The sequence below is a fragment of the Orcinus orca genome, chromosome 3 (genome assembly GCF_937001465.1).
Source record: "Orcinus orca chromosome 3, mOrcOrc1.1, whole genome shotgun sequence".
Taxonomy (NCBI): domain Eukaryota; kingdom Metazoa; phylum Chordata; class Mammalia; order Artiodactyla; family Delphinidae; genus Orcinus; species Orcinus orca.
In genome coordinates, this window is record NC_064561.1 from 27,128,687 (window position 1) to 27,149,723 (window position 21,037).

Here is a 21,037-nt window from a genome sequence, read left to right on the forward strand (position 1 = left end):
ACAGATGCTGATGAGATGCAAAATGACATACAGAGGAAGGTAAATGATACGCATAAGCCTCTTTGTGTAGTGCTGCACACCTTAGAAGTTCTCAGTAAATATTAGTTTTTATTAGATTAACATGTATTTTTTTAAAAAATTTGGATCATAGTATATATATATATATATATTTTTTTTTCCAGTCAGCTTTTTAAAAAAATAGAATAATATCCGGTAATTCCCCATATACTTAAATATTCCTCGGAAACATGGTTATTTAATGTTTTTCTTTCATTCCATCATGTGCACAAACGATAATTGACCTATGAAACCCCCAAAGTTGGATATTTAGGCATCTCGTGAGGTTTCTCACGTTATCCTCTAACAAGCACAGTGATGGGCATGCTTGTTCATGGGTCTGCAAGTCTCTGTCTGTAATCACACCTTTGAGGGGGAGTCTTGGAATTAGGATTGTTGGGTGTGTGCAGCGTGTCGGGTGCTGTTGATACCTGTGGCCAACGTGCCGTTCACGCTGGGTGCGCCAGTTCACACCCCCCAGTGGAGTGTGAAGTTCTTTCACCACATCCTGGCCCCCACTGAGTTTTACTTTAAAAAACAAAAACAAAACCCCACAACCCTCACCCCAAACTTTGTCACATGCATCTCAGCTTTTCAAACCTGCTTTTCATAAAAGCGATGCGTACTCTCTATCATAAACGTTTTAAAGAATAAAAGGTGTAGTCAGTAAAAAATGTAAGGCCCCCTCAGCACACTGACCCCAGCAAAATCCCACTTCCGGGGAGGTAGTCACAATTACTTTGATGTGCAGCCTTTCAGACTCTTTTCGATGCTTGTGGACGTCTTTGTGTGCACGCGGTATGCGTGGGTCATTCTTTTAAGATGCAACTGGAATTCATACTGTTCATACCACACAGTGCATCGGTCTGTCAGCACCCTGGTGGGGACAGTGTGTTATGGACGAACTTCCAAGTTAGTGTGGACGAAGGCAAATCCGTTCTTTTTAAGGGCTGCGTGTTATCTCATGGTCCGGGTGAGCCCCGATTTACTGAACTATCTACCAACCAGGCTCCAGCAGCAGCTTAGGTTTTTTCCAGGTTTTCACTCTTTTGCATAATGCTTTCAGAAGCTTCCATGTATATTTGAAATCTGTTTGGGGGGGGATTTATTTCCAGAAATAGAATTGTTGTCCAACATATTTCTTAAAACCCAGTTTTGTCATTTTTTCCCGTCCGTTCATTTATTCTGTTGTTCATTTGAGAGCCCTGTTGAGTGTTTCATGTGGCAGATGTGGTGCTGGGATACTGCTGGGGACAAAGCAGAAATGGCCTCTTTCCATATGGAAATGATAATTTATGGAGTCCCCACCTGCCTGCTGCTTTGTCTCTGATTCTTGTTTCAAAATAGGAAAAGGGAAGGGAGGAATGTTTTCAACAGAAGAGACTGCCTGGTGAAAATCTCAGACTGCCTTTGAATTGTCCGAGGGCAGCCATCTACCCGTCGGAGGACATGGCTTATAAACTCCATTCAGGGAGCAAACGGCTGTGGCCACCGCTGCCCAGGGACAGTGTGAGGGTTCTGGGCTGCAGGGAGGGGCCGCCCCACCCTCCTGGCTGGTCCCCAGAAGGGGAAGTAGCAGCCACCCAAAAAGCTGGCAGGCTCTTGCTTCAGGGAGGGCCCTGGGGACCAACTGTGTGTCATTTTGAAAGTTGGTGGTTTCTGCTTTTCCTCTCCCTTCTCCGGAAGGGACCAGTGGGCGCTGTGGTATGGGAGTGGCCAGCTCTAGCCTCCCTCCTGGAAGCCTCACCCTGGGTCTGAGAGGCAGTCGCTCTCCTGCAAAGACGTCGTGGAACGGCATGCCAGCCATTGTTGGTGTTTACAGGATAGCCAGGCCCGCGTGGGGCCCAGGCAGACCCAGCAGGAAGGAGGTGAGCCTGGCTCCCCATTCTTACCCAGGAGCCCAGTGATGGGGTGATGACTTGCCCAGGCCACAGGGTGGTCAGCAGCAGAGCTGGCTTCTCACCTGGGTTTGCTGGTTTTTGCATCTCACCCTGCAGCAGTAGCTGCTCCCACCCTGGAAGGCGACAGCCCCCCAACCCCAATAGCCAGACTGTCCCGTGAGCACTGTCATCAGCTGATGGAATAGCTGTTGTCCAGTTAGCACTGACTGAGGTTCGGAGGCCAGCTTTCCTGCCCATTCCCAGGAAGGGGTCTCCGTACAGCCTCGTCCTTTTCTCGACGTAAGGATCTCGAGGGTGCCAGCTCAGGTACCCATGGAATATTCACCATCGTGACAGAGCATTTACCAAGAGCCGGGCTTGGAGCTGTTTGCTTTATGTGTCATTTAATTCTCACCGCAACCCTACAAAGTAGTTCTGCAGTCTCACCATCCCCATGTCACCGGCGGGGAAACGGAGGGTCAGAGATTTGGTAACTATCCTGGCCCCTGCCTATTTCCCCCACTTATCCAAGTCCACGCCCTTCCAGCCATGCTGCCCTGCCCCTCCTGGGCCCTCCAGCCAGCTTGCTTCCTCTGCCTGGAAATAGTTTCCCCTAGACCTTGACCTCCTGTCTAAAATAGCCGCCCATCCATCCAGCACTCTCTGTCCCTTTGCCCTGCCTTATCCCTGCATGGCCCTCCTCATTACCAGGAATCACGTGGTGTGGAGAACCTGTTTCCACCACCAGAATAACAAGGCAATGAGGGTGAGGGCTTTGGTTCCTCTCTGTGCCTAGAACAGTGCCTGGCCCACGAGGGATGTTTAGTTAGTGCTTGTTGAATGAATGAATAGCCTGGTGGTACTTCCTCCAGGTCCTCCCTTCCCTGCTCTCTTGAGGTCACATCCCCCCCCCCCCCCCCCCCCCCCCCCCCCCGACCGTAGACCCTCCCAGCCCCGCAGCCCTATCTTTCCGTGGTTGTGTTTATCTGATTGCTGTCTGCTTCCACAAGTAAGTTTTGAGCTGCCTGAGGGCAAGGACTTCATTTGCTTTTTCCCCACTGTATTCTCTGCCCTGGGCCTGTGTGTGGTTCCAGATGGTACCTGAATGAATAGATGCATGAACCTGGTGCAGTAGAAGGGGCAAGACTGGAACCCACCTCTCTAGTGTTCAGGCCCGTCTCTCAGCATTATGCTCCCTCCTGGTTTGAAATTGTGAGTCTGATTAAAGCACCCGATCGTGGCTTCCAGACCCAGGCGGAGGCTCCCGGGGTGGCCAGCAGTTATATAGCAACTTTGCAGTTTCTCGAAGCCAGGCTTCAAACTGAACATCGACAGTTCTCTCAAGGTGTTGCTTCCTCCTGAGTTTAGTTTTTAATGAAGATGAAACTTGGCCCCTGAAGGCCAGAGCACTGGAGAAAATTCCTCTTCGTGGCGCTGGGCTCTTCCCTTAGCAGCGGGTGTGTGAAGCAAGACTGGTGGTGGTGGATGTGTGTGTAGAGAAATAATATTTATTTATTTTCTGTTAGTCCTGAAAGTCATACGCGTTTCTCACAGCAAACTTCGGGAATTCAGAAAACAGAAGAAACCTCGTCTAGTCTTACCACCCACAGACAACCATTTAAGCAGGCTGGTACATTTCCTCCAATAATTCAAAATATATTTTTGCCCTTTTGTGGGGGAGGGAGTGGGGCACAATTCTGACCATTCAATATACATCCTCTCCCTTTCCCATTTATCCTATATAAATATACCAATAAAATATTTTAATATTCTATTAAATATTGAAATATTGAAATATATGTTATTTAAAGATTTTAATTTATTTTTACTCCCAGTTTTATTCAGATATAATTGACATTCAGCACTGTATCAGTTTAAGGTCACAGCATAATGATCGGACTTACATATATCATGAAATGATTATCACAGTAAGTTTAGCGAACATCCATTTGTATAGTTACAAAATGAAAGAAAAAATGTTTTTCCTTGTGATGAGAACTCTTAGGAATTACTGTGTTACCAACTTTCATATATAATACCCAGCAGTGTTAATTCTATTTGTCACGTTGTACATTACCTCCCTAGGACTTATTTACCTTATAACTGCAAGTTTGTACCTTTGACCATCTTCATCCAATTCCCCCTCCCCCGAACCCCTACACATCTGATCTATTTTTCTGTGAGTTTGTTTGTTTTGAAGTCTAATTGACAACACTATGCTGGTTTCTGGTGCACAGCATAGGGAGTCGATATTTCTACACTTTACAAAATGATCACCATGTAAAGTCTAGTTACCATCTATCACCACACAAAGATATTACACGATGATTGGCTATATTACCCACACTGTACATTGCATCCCCGTGACTCATTTGTTTTGTAATGGGAAGTTTCTACCTCTTAACCTTCCTCATCTATTATCATTATGAAAGATACGTTAAAATTTAATATTAATATGTATAATTTAATATTAAAATATTGAATAAAGTACTTCAAAACTTTAATGACTACAAAATATTCCACTGTGTTTGTGTATCACATTTTTCTTAATCTGTTCAGTTGTTTACCCTTTACCTTCTTTCTTACCTCTCCTAATTTCCTAGTTCATCTTGTTCTGTGTGTGTGTGTGTGTGTGTGTGTGTGTGTGTGTGTGTGTGTATTTGATACACCATCTTAAATTCTTTTTAAAATAATATTTATTTACTGATTTATTTATTTGGCTGTGCCAGGTCTTAGTTGCAGCGTGTGGGACCTTTAGTTGTGCCATGCGAACTCTTAGTTGCGGCATGCATGCGGGTCTAGTTCCCCGACCAGGGATCGAACCTGGGCCCCCTGCCTTGGGACCGTGGAGTCTTAACCATTGGACCACCAGGAGAGTCCCTTAAATTCTTTTTGGAAAAGATAGAATATATTATATATTGCATACAAGAAGTTTTAAAATCACTCCCTGAAAGCGATTGTGATTGTTTTTAACTCGTCTCTATTATGATGGCACTTCGGTGAATATCGTTACGCATAATTTTTTTTTAATATTTAAGATTATTTCGGGCTTCTCTGGTGGCGCAGTGGTTAAGAATCCGCCTGCCGATGCAGGGGACACGGGTTCGAGCCCTGGGCCAGGTAGATCCCACACGCCGCGGAGCAACTAAGCCCGTGCGCCACAACAACTGAGCCTGCGCTCTGGAGCCCGCGAGCCACAGCTACTGAGCCTGTGAGCCACAACTACTGAAACCCACACGCCTAGAGCCCGTGCTTTGCAACAAGAGAAGCCACCGCAGTAAGAAGCCTGCGTGGACTGCAATGAAGAGTAGCCCCCACTGGCCACAGCTGGAGAAAGCCCACGCGCAGCAACGAAGACCCAATGCAGCCAAAAATAATAAAAGATAAATAAATAATAAAAATTTAAAAAACCCGATTACTCCATTAAGGTAGGTTCCTAGATTTGGAATTACTGCACCAGAAGAGTATGGATAATTTGAAAGGTTCTTGCTCTTTATTGCCAAACTGCTTTCCTGAAAGCCTCTCCAATTTATATTCTTTTTTTTAAAAAAAAATTATTTATTTATTTATTGGCTGTGTTGGGTCTTAGCTGCGGCACCTGGGATCCATCATTGCGGCGCGTGGGCTTCTCTCTAGTTGCGTTGTGCAGGCTCGGTTGCCCCGCGGCATGTAGGATCTTAGTTCCTCGGCCAGGGATCGAACCCGCACCCCCTGCGTTGGAAGGTGGATTCTTACCCACTGGACCACCAGGGAAGTCCCCTTCAGTTTCTGTTCTTATTAACAAGTAGGAAAGTGCGTGTCTCAATACATCTTACAGCAGTAGGTATTATTGTTTTTTAATGATCACTAGTTTGCTAGATAGAAAATGGCATCTGTTAGTTGATTTGGAACATGTGTCTGAGTCCATGCCCCAGGGCTGTGGGTGGAGGAATGTCCATCCAGTCCTCTATCTGAGATTCTTGCCTTGCAGCTGACTTTGGTGTATCTGCCAAGAATCTGAAGACTCTGCAGAAACGAGATTCCTTCATAGGAACGCCTTACTGGTAAGTCGTGTAGCTTCTGGAAATGGGATGGTGGACTGAACGCTACACCTCCAACTCTCCACGGTTCCTCTGGCTGGTCTAGAGGAGAGAGGACAGAGGCAGGGGCTCCTGAGTCAGCCTGCTGGGTCTGAGCCCAGATCCCCTCACTTACTAGCGCTGAGACCTTGGCCATGTTGCTCAGCTTCGTGTGCCTCAGTTTACTCACCTGTAAAATCAGCGGTGTAATAGCACCTACATAATGGGCTATTGTGGGGATTGAATGGGATGGTGCGTATAGAAAATGCTCCATTAATAAGAACTGACACCCCTGGAAAACGGATCTTGATTGAGTGCCAGGCGTAGGGCTAGGGCCATGAAGATGAACAATACAAGTTCAGTTCCTGTGCTTATATGAAATCTCCCCAGACTTATCCAGTCCACTGTGTTTCCTTCTTTTCCAAAACGATTGCTTTAAAAACAAGCAAACAAACAAAAACCCCTCTGTTTCACACCTAACTACTTTCTGTTTTACTTCCCATCATGGAGTGAGGTTCCTTTCTTGCTTATTACTCACTCTTTTTTTCTCTCTCTGCCCTTTTATTCCTCTTTCTCCTTTTCTCTCCCATCCCTTCTCTCTGTGCTGTTGTGTTCTCTTCACCCCCCTTCCCGCCCCCAGTTTTTCCTGGGTACCTTTCCCACTGCTCCCACCCACCCCTTCCCCAGGACCCTGTGTTCTGGATTGTTGCTGCCATCTGGTGGTAGGAATCAGAACTGCAGCAGGACTTGGGCATTGGAGCCGCTTGGAAGGCGTCCTTGTGTGAGAAAACGGTCCTAAGAAAGACAGTGGGATGGAAAGGAATGAAAATCATGACTCGGGAGTGCTGCCAACCCCCTGATGTTGGCTTGTGCTGGTCCTTGACCCTGAGTCTCTGAGAAGCGCCTGTGGAGGCCAGGATCTGAGCCCTCTGTTGTCCCTTGGTTGGTTCAGGATGGCCCCCGAGGTGGTGATGTGTGAGACCATGAAGGACACCCCATATGACTACAAAGCCGACATCTGGTCCCTGGGCATCACTCTGATTGAGATGGCCCAGATCGAGCCCCCGCATCACGAGCTCAACCCCATGCGGGTCCTGCTCAAGATTGCCAAGTCAGACCCTCCCACGCTACTCACGCCTTCTAAGTGGTAAGTGGCCAGGAGGCCTGCCTGAGGGTGTTTGCTGGACGGCCAGCGGGCCTGGGACGCGGGGTGGGGGGATGCGGGGTGCCAGGGCTCTGCCGTTGCTGCTGGGCTCTGCAGTTGGGGAGCGGTTGGGCCTGGGGGTCTGCAGGCCTCTCTGAGCTCCCTGGACCCTCCTGGCTCTTTCCTCCCTCTGTGCTGTGGACATCGGCTCTCCATCAGAGAGAATGGGTAACCCAGATAAGCCGGATCCCACGTGAGCCCCAGCAGCCACGTGGCACAGCCCTGGGCTGGGAATTGGGGCTCGAACCCCAGCACTGCTGTGTTTCACTGTGTGCCCTCGGGCAAGTCCCTGCTCCTCTGATTTCCACATCCTCTCTGTTGGTGATGTCTGCGACGAGAAGGGCATCTTGAAGGCCCCGTCGCCTCTGCCATGTAGCTTATAAAGGCGCCCTTTGTCCTTTGAAGGGCGTGTTTGGGAAGCACACGCCTCCCGGGAGAGTGGAGTCAGTGATGGTGGGGAGTTTTCTCAGCTCTCGCCGGCTCCCAGCTTACCTGTCTGTCCTCCCAGGTCTGCGGAGTTCCGAGACTTCCTGAAGACGGCCCTGGATAAGAACCCGGAGACCCGGCCTAGCGCTGCACAGCTCCTGGAGGTGAGTGGTCCCCTCTCCCGGGTGGCTGCCTGTCCCTCTGCCCAGCCCTTCCTGTGGACAGATCACCCGTGACCTGGAAGCTGGGTTCGTCCTCCCCCGGCCCAGGCGATGGTGTGCACAACTGTTCACTCATTGGCCGACGTTCCCTGAGCACCTGCCATGTGCCAGCCCTCGTGCGGGGAGGGCTGGCTGTGGTAAGGGAGCCCCCAGACTCCTGTTCTTAATGAGCTTACCTTCCAGTGGGGGAGACAGGCAGCTGATGAGCAGATAGTGTACGTGGCAGGTGGAGAGCAGGGCTGTGGAGGAAAAGAGAACAGCACAGGGGAGGGGGGCCTGGGAGGGGTTGCTCTCCTATAAAAGGAGGACACAAGGGGCTCTGTGCACAGACACCCAAAGGAGGCCAGGGGGCCAGGCACATGGTGCTCAGGAGCAGAGGTGAAGACCTAGGATGGGGGCACGATGGGTGCAGCCGGGAGAGCCGGGGGGCCAGGGTGCAGGAGCCGGGGTGAGAAGGGGGGCAGGGCTGGAGATGAGATCGGAGCGGTACGGGGGCGTGCCCACCCCCAGGTTCAGTGCTTCCCTAAGAGGACACTCGGGACGCAGCATCTAGTCGTACTCTCCACTATGACTTACTACAGCAAAAAGATGCAGAGGAAAAGGCACCTGAGGGAAGCCAGGCAGGAGCTTCCAGGGTCCCCTTCCAGTGGAGTCACACGGTCTGTGCTTAGTTCCCCCAGCTGTGCGTTGTGGTGACACGTGTGAGGTGTTGTTTACCTGGGAAGCGTGTTGGAGAGCTCGGGGCCCAGGGTTTCACTGGGGGCTGGCCACGTGGGCAGCCTCTGCCTGGCACGGGCAGCGTTCCAGACTGCAGACGTCTGGCAGGCGTTCAGCATGGGCCACGTCGCTTGCAGTTCAGGCAGAGCTGGCCCCTCTTATCAGTTAATGGGGGGAACCCTCCCCAAATCCAAGTTCCTGGCGAAAGACCAACGGTGGAAGCAGGTCTTTCAAAGAGGAGGGGGACCAGCTCATGGCGGGTCATGCAGGACCTCGGGAGGATGCAGGCGTCACCCTGTGTGTGACGGCGCACCCATGAGGGCTTGGAGGAGGGAGACACCATCTCACTTACACTTACGAGGCTCCCTCTGGCTATTGGGTGTGGAATCTCCAGGACCAGCCAGGATGACAGCTGACTCAGGGAGCATCCCCTTAGCTGGCTGAACGGCCTCCAGGTGGGGAAGTGGATGACTGTTTCTTTGTTGAGCCTCTTTGAAATATTGGAGGTAGGAGCTGCCCTTGCCCAGGGCCGATGCCTCGCGTCCTGGCGGGGTGAGGGTTGGAGTGTTTGCAGCTATGTTTGGAAACACCCGGTGTCTCTAGCACGGCTGATCCCACTCCCCGGGCCACCCATGCTGTTGGGAGAGGGAGAGGGAGAGGAAGTGGGCCTGGGTGATGTGGCCTGTCCACTCTGGTCCTTCCCCCTTCGTGTTGTGGGAGCAAAGGGGGCCGACGCTCCACCGTGCCCTCGAGTCTTTCTTCACATTCAGCCGCTTCTCCCAAGCACCGACCTACTGTGCGCCAGGTGCTGGGGCTGTGGTTGGCACTCTGGGCCACAGTGCATCTCTCTAGGGTGTGCAGCACAGTGATTCAGTGTGTGGACTGGGGTTGGAAAGTCCTGGGTTCAAATCCCAGCTCTGCCTCTTACTGGCAGTGAGACCCTACTCAGGGGGCTTAACCTCTCTGTGACCCTGTTCTCACTCTGAAGTGAGGATGATAGCCAGGCCCCCCTTACAGGGTTGAGTGAGAAGACACTGTAAAGCGCTTAGCTTCGTTGTTAAGTGCTGTGTGCGGTGAATAGCTGATGCATTGAACTGAATTATAAAAAAATGGAAAGAAGCGGGGATGCAGAATGGGGTCTGTCTGCTGGGGCTCATCATTGTTCCTTGTAGGTTTCTGCACTGCATTTGAAAGCACACGGCTGGAGTTACCAGAGGCCTTCTTTTCTGGGTATCGCGGCGTTTGGTGGGTGGCGTCGGCAAGGGACTGGACCAGGCCAACCAGGGGTGGGGGTGCGTGGGCCTGCTGTCACTGTCAGATACAAAAGCTCCAAGCTCCTGGGGCCAGTTGTTTCCCGTGAGCAGGCACCTCCTGGCGTGATACATCCGGCCTCCAGGATATGCTGCCAGGAAGAGACCAGCTGTCCCTCATCCCCTCGTGGCAGCCCAGGAGCCTCAGCCAGAGACAGGAATTTCCGTTCCATAGTGGAGAAAAAAACGTCCTGTCGGAGGACTCTTCGCTGAGACAGAAAGCTTGCAGAAGAAAGTAGAGATCCCTCCAGACAAAGAAAGCTCCTTTCAGAGCTTAGGCTGCCGTCCGTTTTTTCCACGTGCCTGTTGGTCTCTGAGTTAGGGAGGGTGGGGCATCGTTACCGCCTTAGGTGAGGACCCTGAGGCTCAGGGCAGGGAAGTGGCCTGCAGAGGTCACCTGACTTGGAGTGGCCACAGGTAAGCCCAGACCTCGACTTGCCAGCACACCCTCCAGAGCCTCCCATCTGCCGGCGGCCCCCACGTTCCTCCCGGCCCCTCCTCTTGCCCTGCATCCCGCCTTCAGCTGACTGACTTATGCCCCCGCTGGTTTAGGATCCATTCATTCGCTTGCATGGATATTTTGTTGGGACCGCATCACTTGGTGGTAACCCGGGCTCTGAAATCAGGCTTGCCCTCCTGAAACCCGAGCGGTCCTCACTCTGAGCCTCAGTTTCCTCCTCTGTAGGAGGGCCGTGCTTGCGTCACGGGAGTGTGTGAGTGGATGCGATTCTGTGCCCACCCTCTGTCTTCAGCATCGTGGCTGTCACACATCCGGCGCGCAGCACGCACTTGTTGAAGTTGCTCTTAAACCCACCCCGTTCTAGCACAGCATTCTTGTCAAGGTCGTTAGTACCTTCTGGGCTTCGTGGTCAGCTCAGGCCTCGGTGCTGGTCTTGCTGGACTCAGCAGAGCCACAGGCGACCCTCTTCCCCTTGGCTGTCAACGCCTGATGTCAGGTCTCCACGCTCTCTTGGTTTCCTTCCTTCTCACTGGCCACTCGTCTGTCTCCTTCGCCTGCTCCTGTTTCTGCAGCTCATTCACGTGAAGTGCTCCAGGGCCTTTTCCTCCGTCTCCATCACCTTGATGGGCTCTTCTGTTCGCCATGACTCCCGCATTTCTGCCTGCAGCCCAGACTGCCCTCCTCGCCCACAGGCCCTTGTATCTGGCTGTTTACCCTCCACCCCTTTAGGTGTCCGTAGATATCTCAAACTTAACACGTCCGCAACTGAGCGCCCCCATCTTTCCCCAAATATGCTCTAGCGATGGCTTTCCTGTCTCATTCGATGGCAGCCCCACCTTGCCAGCAGTCAGGCCCCAAACCTCGCAAGCAGCCTTAACCCCTCTCTTTCTCACACACTCTGTATCCATTCTACCGGGGAATCCTGTTGTTCCTGGCTTCAGAACGTGCCCAGGATCCAGCCACTTCTCACCACCTCCATTGCAGCCAGAGGGAAAAACATAAGTCAGCTCCTATACCTCCTGAGTCCAGAGCCCCTTAATGGCTCCCATCTTACTCAGGGTAAAATCCACAGTCTCAGTGACCTGCAAGGTCCTGCAAGGTCTGCCCACCCCACCTTGACTCCTCAGACTTCTCTTCCTCCTGTCCCCTCAATCTTCCCCAGCCAACCAGCCTCCTTGCTACTCTTCAGACACTCCAGGCACACTCCAGCCTCAGGGCCTTTGCACTGCCTGTCCGCTATGTCAGGGATGCTCTTCCCCTAGACACCTCCATGGCTGACTCTTTGTCTTCAAGTCATTGCTCAGATGGCAGCTTCTCAGTGAGGCCTCCCCCAAGTACGCTGTTTAAAACCTACTGCACCCTCACATTCCTAATTCTCCCTCCCCTGCCCTACTTTTGATTTTCCCATGGCACATAGCACTTATAGCATATAACTTACATGTTGATTAAGTTTATTGTTGATCTCCCTGACTAGCATGTCAGCTCCCTGGGGACAGCAGTCTTTGTTTTTGTTTTCGTTTTTGCTTTCACTGATGTGCCCCAGTCATCCAGAATAGTGCCTGGTATGGAGAGGCCCTTCGTTAAATACGTTTACTTACTTTTACTTAACTAAATGTTAGGTAACCTCTTCTCCATGCCAGGTTCTATTCTAAATGCTTAGCAAATGTTAGCTAATTTAATCCTCATGACAACCCTATGAAATAGGTACTGTTTGGATCTCTGTCAAACAGATGATAAAACTGAAGCACAGAGAGGTTAAGTAGCCTGCACAAAGTCACACAGCGTGTAAGTGACAGAGCTGATTTCTGATCCTGGTCATCTGGTTCCAAAGCCTGTTCTTTTGAGCACTCTAGTAAGTTGCCTCTCTGAATGAATGAAGGAAAGAAAGAGAGATGGAATAAAGTTAGGAGGGAGGGAAGGAGGACTGAAGGAAAGATGCTGACACCTGAAAACTTGGAAGTGTTATTAGGCATTTTCTAAAGCCAGTCTTGGAGTGTGGGACACCCCGGCTGATGGTTTCGAAGCACACAGAGGAAAACTAGGCTCAAGTTCTTGGGAAGGATGACTGGGTAGATGGCAGGAGAGGTCCTGGCCAGAGGGTGGGTGCCAGCTGGCGAGCTCTGTGGCACCTTGGGGCTCCCTGCAGGGATAGTACAGAACAGCTTTTCCTGTTCCTGAAGGAGCAGACGGCTGAGTTTCCCTCTGATCTGGGTCTTCCACGGGGGTGACCGAGCACCTTTCTAGGGACCCATGTGCCCAGACCAGCCTGTCCCTGTGCAGGTACACAGTGCGCTGGCACCGGGGAAGGTCCCGTACCCTTCTGTGCTGGGCTTTGTCTCTAATGGGCCTTGGCAGCGTGGCGGTTGAAACGTCTTTTCTAAACACAACCCTGGAAGTAACAGAGCTGATGCAGTGGAGGAGGTGGTCTGTGCTTTGTGTCCCAGAGCAGTTTACAGAACAGTGTTCCGGGCCTAATCAGACACAGGAGGGCCTGCCCCATCTGCCAGCCCCTCTTGCCCGGGGATTCCAGGAGATTGGCGTACAGGGGAATGGCCCTGCTCACCTGCCCCTCTGTCAGAGGCTTTCTTCCCCATGCCTCCCCCTCCGCTTCCTAAAGACCCCGGGGTACTCAAGGGAGGCCATGCAGATGTTCAGCCTCAAGAAAGCAAGGCTCCTGGCCAAGCTGAAGAGTCACTAATTTGGTCAATATGTGATATGGCCTGATGAAAACCTGGTATTTCCAGAAGCCTGTGTTTGCATTATTTGTTTCTGCTGCACCTGCTTCAGCAACTGCAGTGACGTGTCCCATGGCTTCTTGCTCAAGTTCACGTGTGTGAGGTTGTGCAGTGTGGAGCTCGGGAAGCTTTGGGATCTGATTCTTACCTTCAGTTCCAAAAAGCTGCCCTCTGGGGATGCAGGAGGGAATGGGGACGGCTGGGAGTGCAAACTGGTGCTTAAAGGCTTCTCTGATTGTGGTTCTGCTGCTGGTGATGGTGGTGATGATCGTAGTGGCAGTGGTAGTAATGGTAGGCATGGTGATGGCAGAGGCAGTAGTGATGGTGGTGATGATGGTGGCTATAGTAATGACGGTGGTGGTGATGATGATGGTGGTGGTGATGATGATACAGATGACGGCTGCTGTATTTTGAGCTCTTACTACAATGCTTAGAACAGCCATACTATTATTCCCAGTACACAGATGAGCAAACTGAGGCTCAGAGAGGTTGAGTGACTTGCCCGAGTTGGTGGAAGTGGGATTTTATTCCAGGCAGCCTGGCTCTCGAGTCTAGAGCCAGCAATCTTCACTGCTGTACTCTCCTGCCTCTCACAGTTAGTACCTCCTTATAAATATCCATTTCAAGACCTTTTGGAGCCACACAGCAGCCAGAGTGATACCTTCAAAGGGTTACTCTTCATATCACTGCAGCCCTTGTACTTGCTGCTACCCCTGCGTGGAATTCTCTGTGCCCAGATCTTTCTCTGGCCAGCCTCTTCACATCCCTCAGGGCTCAGCTTGAATGTCACCTCCCAAGGAGGGCCCTCTGCCCAAAGACCTAGGCAGACTCTCCGGCCACCCATCCACTGCACCAATCCAGGCCCATGTTCCTCCAGCCTCTCCTATTACCTGATCTGAAAAATGATCTTGTCGTTTGGTTACGTGCCCATTGTCTTTCCCGCTCAGCTGCGAGCCCCCAAGGCCAGGGAGCTTGCCTGTCTCCTTGTTTGGCCTTATTTCAGTACCTGGTACATCACTGGCCTCCACATGGGGCTGAGGCATGAATCAACGAGTGAACAGGGGTGGGTGTGGGAGAGAAAGATAAGAAATAAAAGTCTTCACGTCTTTACTAGTTTGGACTAACTAGAGAAAGTCAGGCTGGCTTAGGAAGATCTGAATGGCAGGGCTCTTTAAAAGGAGTGAGGTGTGTTGCTTTCCCGTGTGCAGAGTGGGGTACCCAGGTTGAATAGGGTGTTGCCTCTGGCCTTCCACAAATGTACTAAACAGATAAGAATGAACAAGCAGATAGGAATGATTTGTAGTGGACCTATCAGTTGTGAATGTGTTTTCAAGGTGTTAGAAAATTTATTCTCTGTAGTCATTTAAATACTTCCCTGCAATCTTGTTGACACTGTTCCTCCTCTGATAACTGACAGTAAAAACAGTGAATTTCATCAGAGCCTTCCTGCGCATTTCAAATGAGCAAATTCCAACCTAACAACTGTCCCACCCTGCCCCTGCCAATGCCTTTCTGAGTGAGTGTGGGGAATTGAGGAGTCCCTTGTCCCTGTCCACAACCTGGTGCTGGGGACAAGATGCTCAGAGACAGACTTGTACCTGGGAGATCTTCGGGCTGATTTACCATCTGCGGAGGTCTTAAAAGCTTTGGTGTTTTCCAAGGTCCGTGAAAGAGCCTTCACTTTTTAAAGATGTGGCATTTCTGTAAACACCTAGGAATAGAACATACACTACTTGGCCTCGAGATTTTGCAAACACACACATCCACCCTGAGACCTATACGAGCATGTTGATAGCACCTTTATTAATAGTTGCCCCAAATGGGAAACAACACAAATGGCCAGCAACAGCAGGAAGAAGAAACAAACCGTGACAGAGTCACGTGGTAGAATACCGCACGGGAATCAAAAGGGAAGCGTTTACCGACATATGCAACAGGGTAGGCGAACCTCATAGTCTCAGCTCAACTTGTGTTGAGTGAGGAAAGCCAGCCACAAAGGAATACGAACTCTGTGATTCTGTTCAGATGAAGTTAAAGAGAAGGCAAACCTAGTCTCTGGAGCTGGGTGGCTGTGGGGTGTGAGGTTGACTGCACGGGGAATGGGGACCTTCTCGAGGTGATGGAAATGGTCTGTGTCTTAAGCTGGGTGGTGGTTACACCAGGTGTGTACGTATGGAAAAAGTCCCTGAGCTTAATGATTTGTGAACTTTACTGTGTGTAAGTAATTCTTCAATAAAGTATATGTGTGTATACGCATGTATATACTGTATATATTATATTTTTTAAACCATATATGAAAACCTTTTAAAAAAGTAAATTAACAAACAAACCTCCTGAAACATTACTTCTGCTCCCGCTTTGGGCTAAGCTCTTCCCTGCGCGTGATCTCATTCCATCCTCATGCCTTCCCTGTGGGTCTGGCATTATTGTCTCCACTTCAAAGGTGAGACGCCTGTAGCTCAGAGAGGGAAGGGGACTTGCTCGGTGTCACACAGCTGGTGAGTGGCAGAGCTGGCTCACTTTCCACCACACATAGGACTTTCTGAGCTGCCTCTCGGTCTGCCTGACCAAGTTCACGTTCACGTTTCGCTCAGGGATGCCGCTGGCCTTCTCCGCCTGGGGGATTGCCTCCCCCAGCCTTGGCTGCCCCTCCTCACCCCCCAGCCCACAGTGGTTCTAATCCAGCTGTCTTGCCCCCCGCCCCCAGCATCCCTTCGTCAGCAGCATCACCAGCAACAAGGCTCTGCGGGAACTGGTGGCTGAGGCCAAGGCTGAAGTGATGGAGGAGATTGAAGACGGCCGGGATGAGGGGGAAGAGGAGGACTCGGTGGATGCCACCTCTGTAAGGCCTGGAGGAAGCGGGGGTGGGGGGGCGTGCGGGAGGGATGGGATCCCCGCAGGCCTTGACTGGTGTGGGAGGGGCCTGGCGGTGCAGGAAGGGTTCCCTTCTGTTTATCCCCAGCTCAGAGGTCACAGGCCCCCACGCCACCAGTTACGTAAGACCGCATGTGGGCTGGGATGAGGCAGCAGGGCGTGTTGACCAAATCCTGTACGTTTTCAGGGAAGACCCGGAATCAGATTTTTTTTTTTTTTTTTTTTTTTTGCTGTACGGGGGCCTCTCACTGCGTTTCACAATAGCAACTATTCACAGTATTTCACAATAGCAACATTTTCAGTACTTTCTACCCCTGAAAAGCTCTAAAAAACAAAAACAAAACAAAAAAAGTGGCTAATAGTCTGAATCTAGCCCCTGGATAGGTTTGGCTTGGCCTTTCTGTGATTTTTTTAAACATTTGAGTTAGTTACCATCTAAAAATTGGGAGATGTCATGTACAAGTCCAGATTCGAGCTTGCCTTGAAAAATTGGAAGGTCTGGGCACAGGGGACCCATTTTCCCATGTTGTCACAACTGGCTGGAGCAGAGTAGCCACTGCCCCCTTTCGACAGGGCATGAGCTATCTAGCTGGCCACGGTTGCCTCCACTCCTAGGAGGAATACCTATTCCTCAAAGCAAGTAGTACAATAATTTTATTGTTAGTTAGGCAGTAAGGAGTGGGGAGGACTGTGGCCTACTAGAGAGGGATACCTATTGTACCTCCCTGGCCCACTTCACCTTGTGGGTGTCTGACTTTCTGACCTCACTGCATCTCTGACTCTTGCCTCGGACACACAGTAGCATGGCCTTGACTATGTTTTTTTTTTTCTCCTAGCCTCTGGGGAACCACACTCGGGAATCCTCTGAGGTGAGTCAGCTGAGCCTCGATGCTGACAAGCTCCTCAAAGAATCATCTTTCACCCCAGTGCCACCTAGCCAGCCTCAGGACATTGTGAATGGGCCCAACCAACCCTCTGGGGACACATCCCTCCAAGCCACCAGCCCCCCAGATGTGGCCCCTGGAAATGAGAACGGCCTAGCGGTGCCCGTGCCCCTCCGGAAGTCCCGACCGGTGTCCATGGATGCCAGGATTCAGGTATCCGAGGAGAAGCAAGCCACTGACCAGGGTGGGGACCTCAGTCCAGCAGCCAGCAGGTCCCAGAAAGCAAGCCAGAGCCGTCCCAACAGCAGCGCCCTGGAGACCTTGGGTGACGAGAAGCTGGCCAACGGCAGCCTGGAGCTCCCTGCCCAGGCGGCTCTAGGCCCTTCCAAGAGGGACTCAGACTGTGCCAGCGTCTCCACCTCTGAGAGCACGGACTATGGTGCCTCCCTCTCAGCCGACCTGTCCCTGAACAGAGAGACGGGCTCTCTGTCTATCAAGGTAACGCTGGCCCTGGTGCCTCAGGCTTGGAGCAGGAAGCACTGCAGAATGTGTTGCTGCCCAGTTTTGGTGTTTGAAGGCATATGGTGGCTGCCTTCCATTATAAGTAGTTCGTGAGACTGCTCTTTCTTTAAAGAGCTCTCCGTCTGATACATAGTTAAACCCCCAAATATCTGAGTTCGGTCTGGGATTTAGTCATGTCAGGCAATTAATTGGTTTGGGTTTTAATTTCAGTTTGGGTTTCCATTTAAATTGGGTTTGATTAAAGGCCCTGCTAAAATGGGGGAGAGACAATTCTAGAAGCGAAAGTTCTCTGACTTGGAGGTCAGCCGTGTGGTCCAGCTGCCGACTGATTCAGTTAAAGGGAGTGGGCTCGAGGCTTCCTCCTGGCTCGTGGCTGTTCTGCAGGAGGTAGCATTGTGAATGACAGTAGCCACTGCACTTGAGAGCTCAGCATGGGGCCCTTACTGCAAAATGCTTAAAAGCAACCACAGATGAGGTGCCTTCAGTCATCCCAAAGTACAGCCCAGCAAACAGAGGCTCAGGTGGGAGGTGGGGAGCTGGTCAGACTCCAGACTCTGAGCTCTGAATCCCACATGCCATCCTGCCCTCGCGGTGGGAGCTTTGGCCTGCTTGTCCTCAGGAAGGGCAGTCCGCATCCCCTGCCCATCTCACAAATCGTGAGATATTCGTGAACTCACTGTTGGTCACCTGGTTGGCCACACTGAGGACCTCATCCCCAACCAAGGCTGAATTTACAGAAGGTTCTGCATCTTTTTTGTTTTTTCCTTCTGTCACTTACTTGGTGAAAATGACACAGCAGAGACTCAAAAATATTGGCCAAATGAAAGAGAGCCAGAGGAGAGGCAGTCAGCCAGCACGATTAGCTTTGGGAACAGAAAGAAAGCACAGTTTTAACAGGTCGCCAGGACAAGTGGAGATGGCAGCAGCTTTGATGTATAATCATCTTCCTTAGGATAGGGGGTCTGTCCCTTCTCTTCTTAAAAAGACACTAAGGGTTAAAGAGAAAACAGTAATTTTTTTTTTTTCTTTAAATAAAGGTTGACCCACCCACAGCCGGGTCCCCACCTCTTCTCAAGGGTATTGAGAACATCCTTTGCTGGCGGGCTGGCAGTGAGTCAGGGAACGAGGCTATTCTGATAAGAGTCCACGGCTACGTCAGCACCCTTGGCTTGACGGGGAGCCTGTTACCCCCAGGCGGAGGCCCTGTGACCAGGAGCAGCTCTAGTGTGAGGGCTGCACCCAGGCCTCCTTCCTCCCCCGCCATCTCCAGCCAGCCTGCATTTCTGGTTGCTGGCCTGACTCATCTTGAACTGAGTCCTGGGACACGTGAGCTGGATGCTGTAGGGCGATGAGCTGCAGGGTGACCTTTCAGGGCCCGTAGCATCCAGAGCTCCTGGGCGAGGTGCTATGGGAAGAGGTGGGAGCCTGCAGGGGAGGGGAACCCAGACCTCAGGGCCAAGGGCAGTCTGCTGGGCTCAACCGAGCGGGCACGGGGGTCAGCGCGGACTTTAGGGCAGAGGCCTCCTGCTGGGCGCCACCCTGGCTCTCCCTTCACTCTCAGGCTGGCAGGCCCTCGGAAAGGCCGGCCTGGACTACACCAGGAAGGGCCTCGGAGACCAGTGGAGAGGTCGGAGGGGAGAGGCCGTGATGACTTCCGTGCAGGCCCACGGGCCTCATCCGAATCAGGATGGAGGACTTTCAAAGGGTATTTAAATACTCTTAACTCCTCCTGGAGGAGTTCTGGCAGCACTGTGTAAGCAACCACACGTGAAAGGCATGATTATTCATAGGGAAAAGTAAAGATAAAGATTATGAATAATCTCGTGGTGGCTCCAGATGGGCGTGGCCTCCTGTGGAATTCAGGTCAGGTCAGATCTGGCTGCCAAAGCAGTTATGAACTCTGGTTTTCCGGGCTCTTTGGATTTTGGCATTGAGGATAAGAGATCGTGGTCTGCAATAATAAGTATCAAAAATAAATACCAAGTGTTGAACCCTTGCCATGAGCCGGGTGGTGTTGTATGCCCCACCACCATCGCATCTTTGGAACCTCCTCTGACAGGTCGGGGAAGCTGAGGCTCGGAGAGGCCAAGGGACTTGCCCAGGGTCACAGAGCCAGTAGGTGGTAGAGGGAAGATTGGAACCCAGCTCGCTCTTTCTGACGCCGCGTCTTGTGTGCGAGAGAGTGCTGGCAGCCAGCGAGCAGGGGATGGGCCGTGTCTGAAGGGCGAGATCAGGGAGAGGAAAGGGCCCAGCGTCAGACACTCAGGGCCCCCCCCGCATTGAAAAGCTTGAGGCAAGAGGGGGACAATGGACAGTCGCCTCCTACCTGGACGGGGCTGAGGCTCTGGGGCCAGGAGGGCTGTGGGCTGCACCCTCTGTGTCGCCCATGGATTCTTAGCTGTGATGCTGAGCTTTGCCTGATGATCTGCCCCGGCCAGAACTCGAGGCTGCACAATAAGACCCTCAAGAGGACACGCAAGTTTGTGGTGGACGGCGTGGAGGTGAGCATCACCACCTCCAAGATCATCAGTGACGATGAGAAGAAGGACGAGGAGATGAGATTTCTCAGGTAAGCCCGGGAAGGGCCGCTGATGGTGGTGATAGGGTGGGGATGCGGTGAGAGGGATGGGTGTGGGTCCTCCTGGTGCAAGAGCTGTTTGTCTGTCTACAGCATCAAGTGTGGGATCAGGGACACAGAAGGAAGCTGGCTTTGCCTGAGATCCTGCATTCTCTAACCCACCCAACCCCCCATCCACCAATCCATCCACCCACCCATCCATCACCTACCCACCTACCCAGCCCTCCACCCTCCCCTCCAGCCAGACAGCCATTCACCCATGTATCCATACCCCCCAGCAGGTTGGGGGACATGGTGGTGACCCAGGTAGTTGAGGCTGTTGCCTTTGTAAAACTTACACCTCATGGGCCAACAAACAGCACACAAGATAATTCCCAACTGTGCTACATGCTGTGAAGGGAATAATATGGGTGAAAGGATAGTGAGCCCCTGGGCCGGGGTCGGGGACGCCGCTCTGTGGGAAATCCCCTGAGCAGAGCCAGGAGGTTGAGAGGAGCTGGCCACGAGCAGAGCCGGGGCATCACGGAGGGAACTGCAAGGCCAAGGCCTGAGGGTTGACCGCGTGGCTTGTTTAGGGACCTGAGAGGGCAGGGCTGGAGTGTGGAGTGTAAGGTGGGAGGGAAAGGATGGGGAGCCGTCCCGGAACCTGCAGGGCCAAGGTCATGTTGGCCCGTGGGCAGGGGTGGAAGAGTGTGGATTTCATCCCCAGTGTAGCTGGAGTGAAGCAGGTGGAGAGTGACCAGCGGTAACATCCCTTTTGAAAGCCAGCTCCACTGCCGTATGAGTCTGGGCATAGCGGGGGCAGGACTGATGCAGGGATCCAGGGAGACCCCGGCCAGGATGGTGGCCAGACAGAGGGAAGAAGTGGTTGGATGCAGCATGCATTTTGGAGGCAAAACCCATGAAACTGGAAGGGATTGGTGTGGGGAGGAGGGTGTGAGGCAAAGCTGTTTGCTAAGAACCATCTTTGCACTTTTAAGGCGCTCAGGCGCCCTGACAGCCCTCCTCAGGGAGACCCTATCTCGGCCGTTGTGTAAATTAGGAAACTGTTTCTTTTTTTTTTAAACCTTTTTTTTTAAGGTAGAGTTTATTAATTAATTAATTTATTTTT

The 21,037-nt window shown here is 51.8% G+C and overlaps 1 protein-coding gene across 3 annotated transcripts in view; it reads left to right on the forward strand.

Annotated features, from left to right (window-relative positions):
- The window catches only part of STK10 (serine/threonine kinase 10), a 118,515-nt gene that overhangs the window by 61,721 nt on the left and 35,757 nt on the right, over window positions 1–21,037 (forward strand). For all 3 annotated transcript variants that reach the window (XM_033432065.2, XM_012533841.3, XM_004272000.4), the window contains exons 5-10: window positions 5,908–5,980; window positions 6,948–7,142; window positions 7,708–7,789; window positions 15,776–15,910; window positions 16,779–17,324; window positions 19,787–19,917. In XM_033432065.2, the coding sequence (XP_033287956.1) occupies window positions 5,908–5,980; window positions 6,948–7,142; window positions 7,708–7,789; window positions 15,776–15,910; window positions 16,779–17,324; window positions 19,787–19,917 (1,162 nt within the window). The remainder of the gene's footprint in view (window positions 1–5,907; window positions 5,981–6,947; window positions 7,143–7,707; window positions 7,790–15,775; window positions 15,911–16,778; window positions 17,325–19,786; window positions 19,918–21,037) is intronic.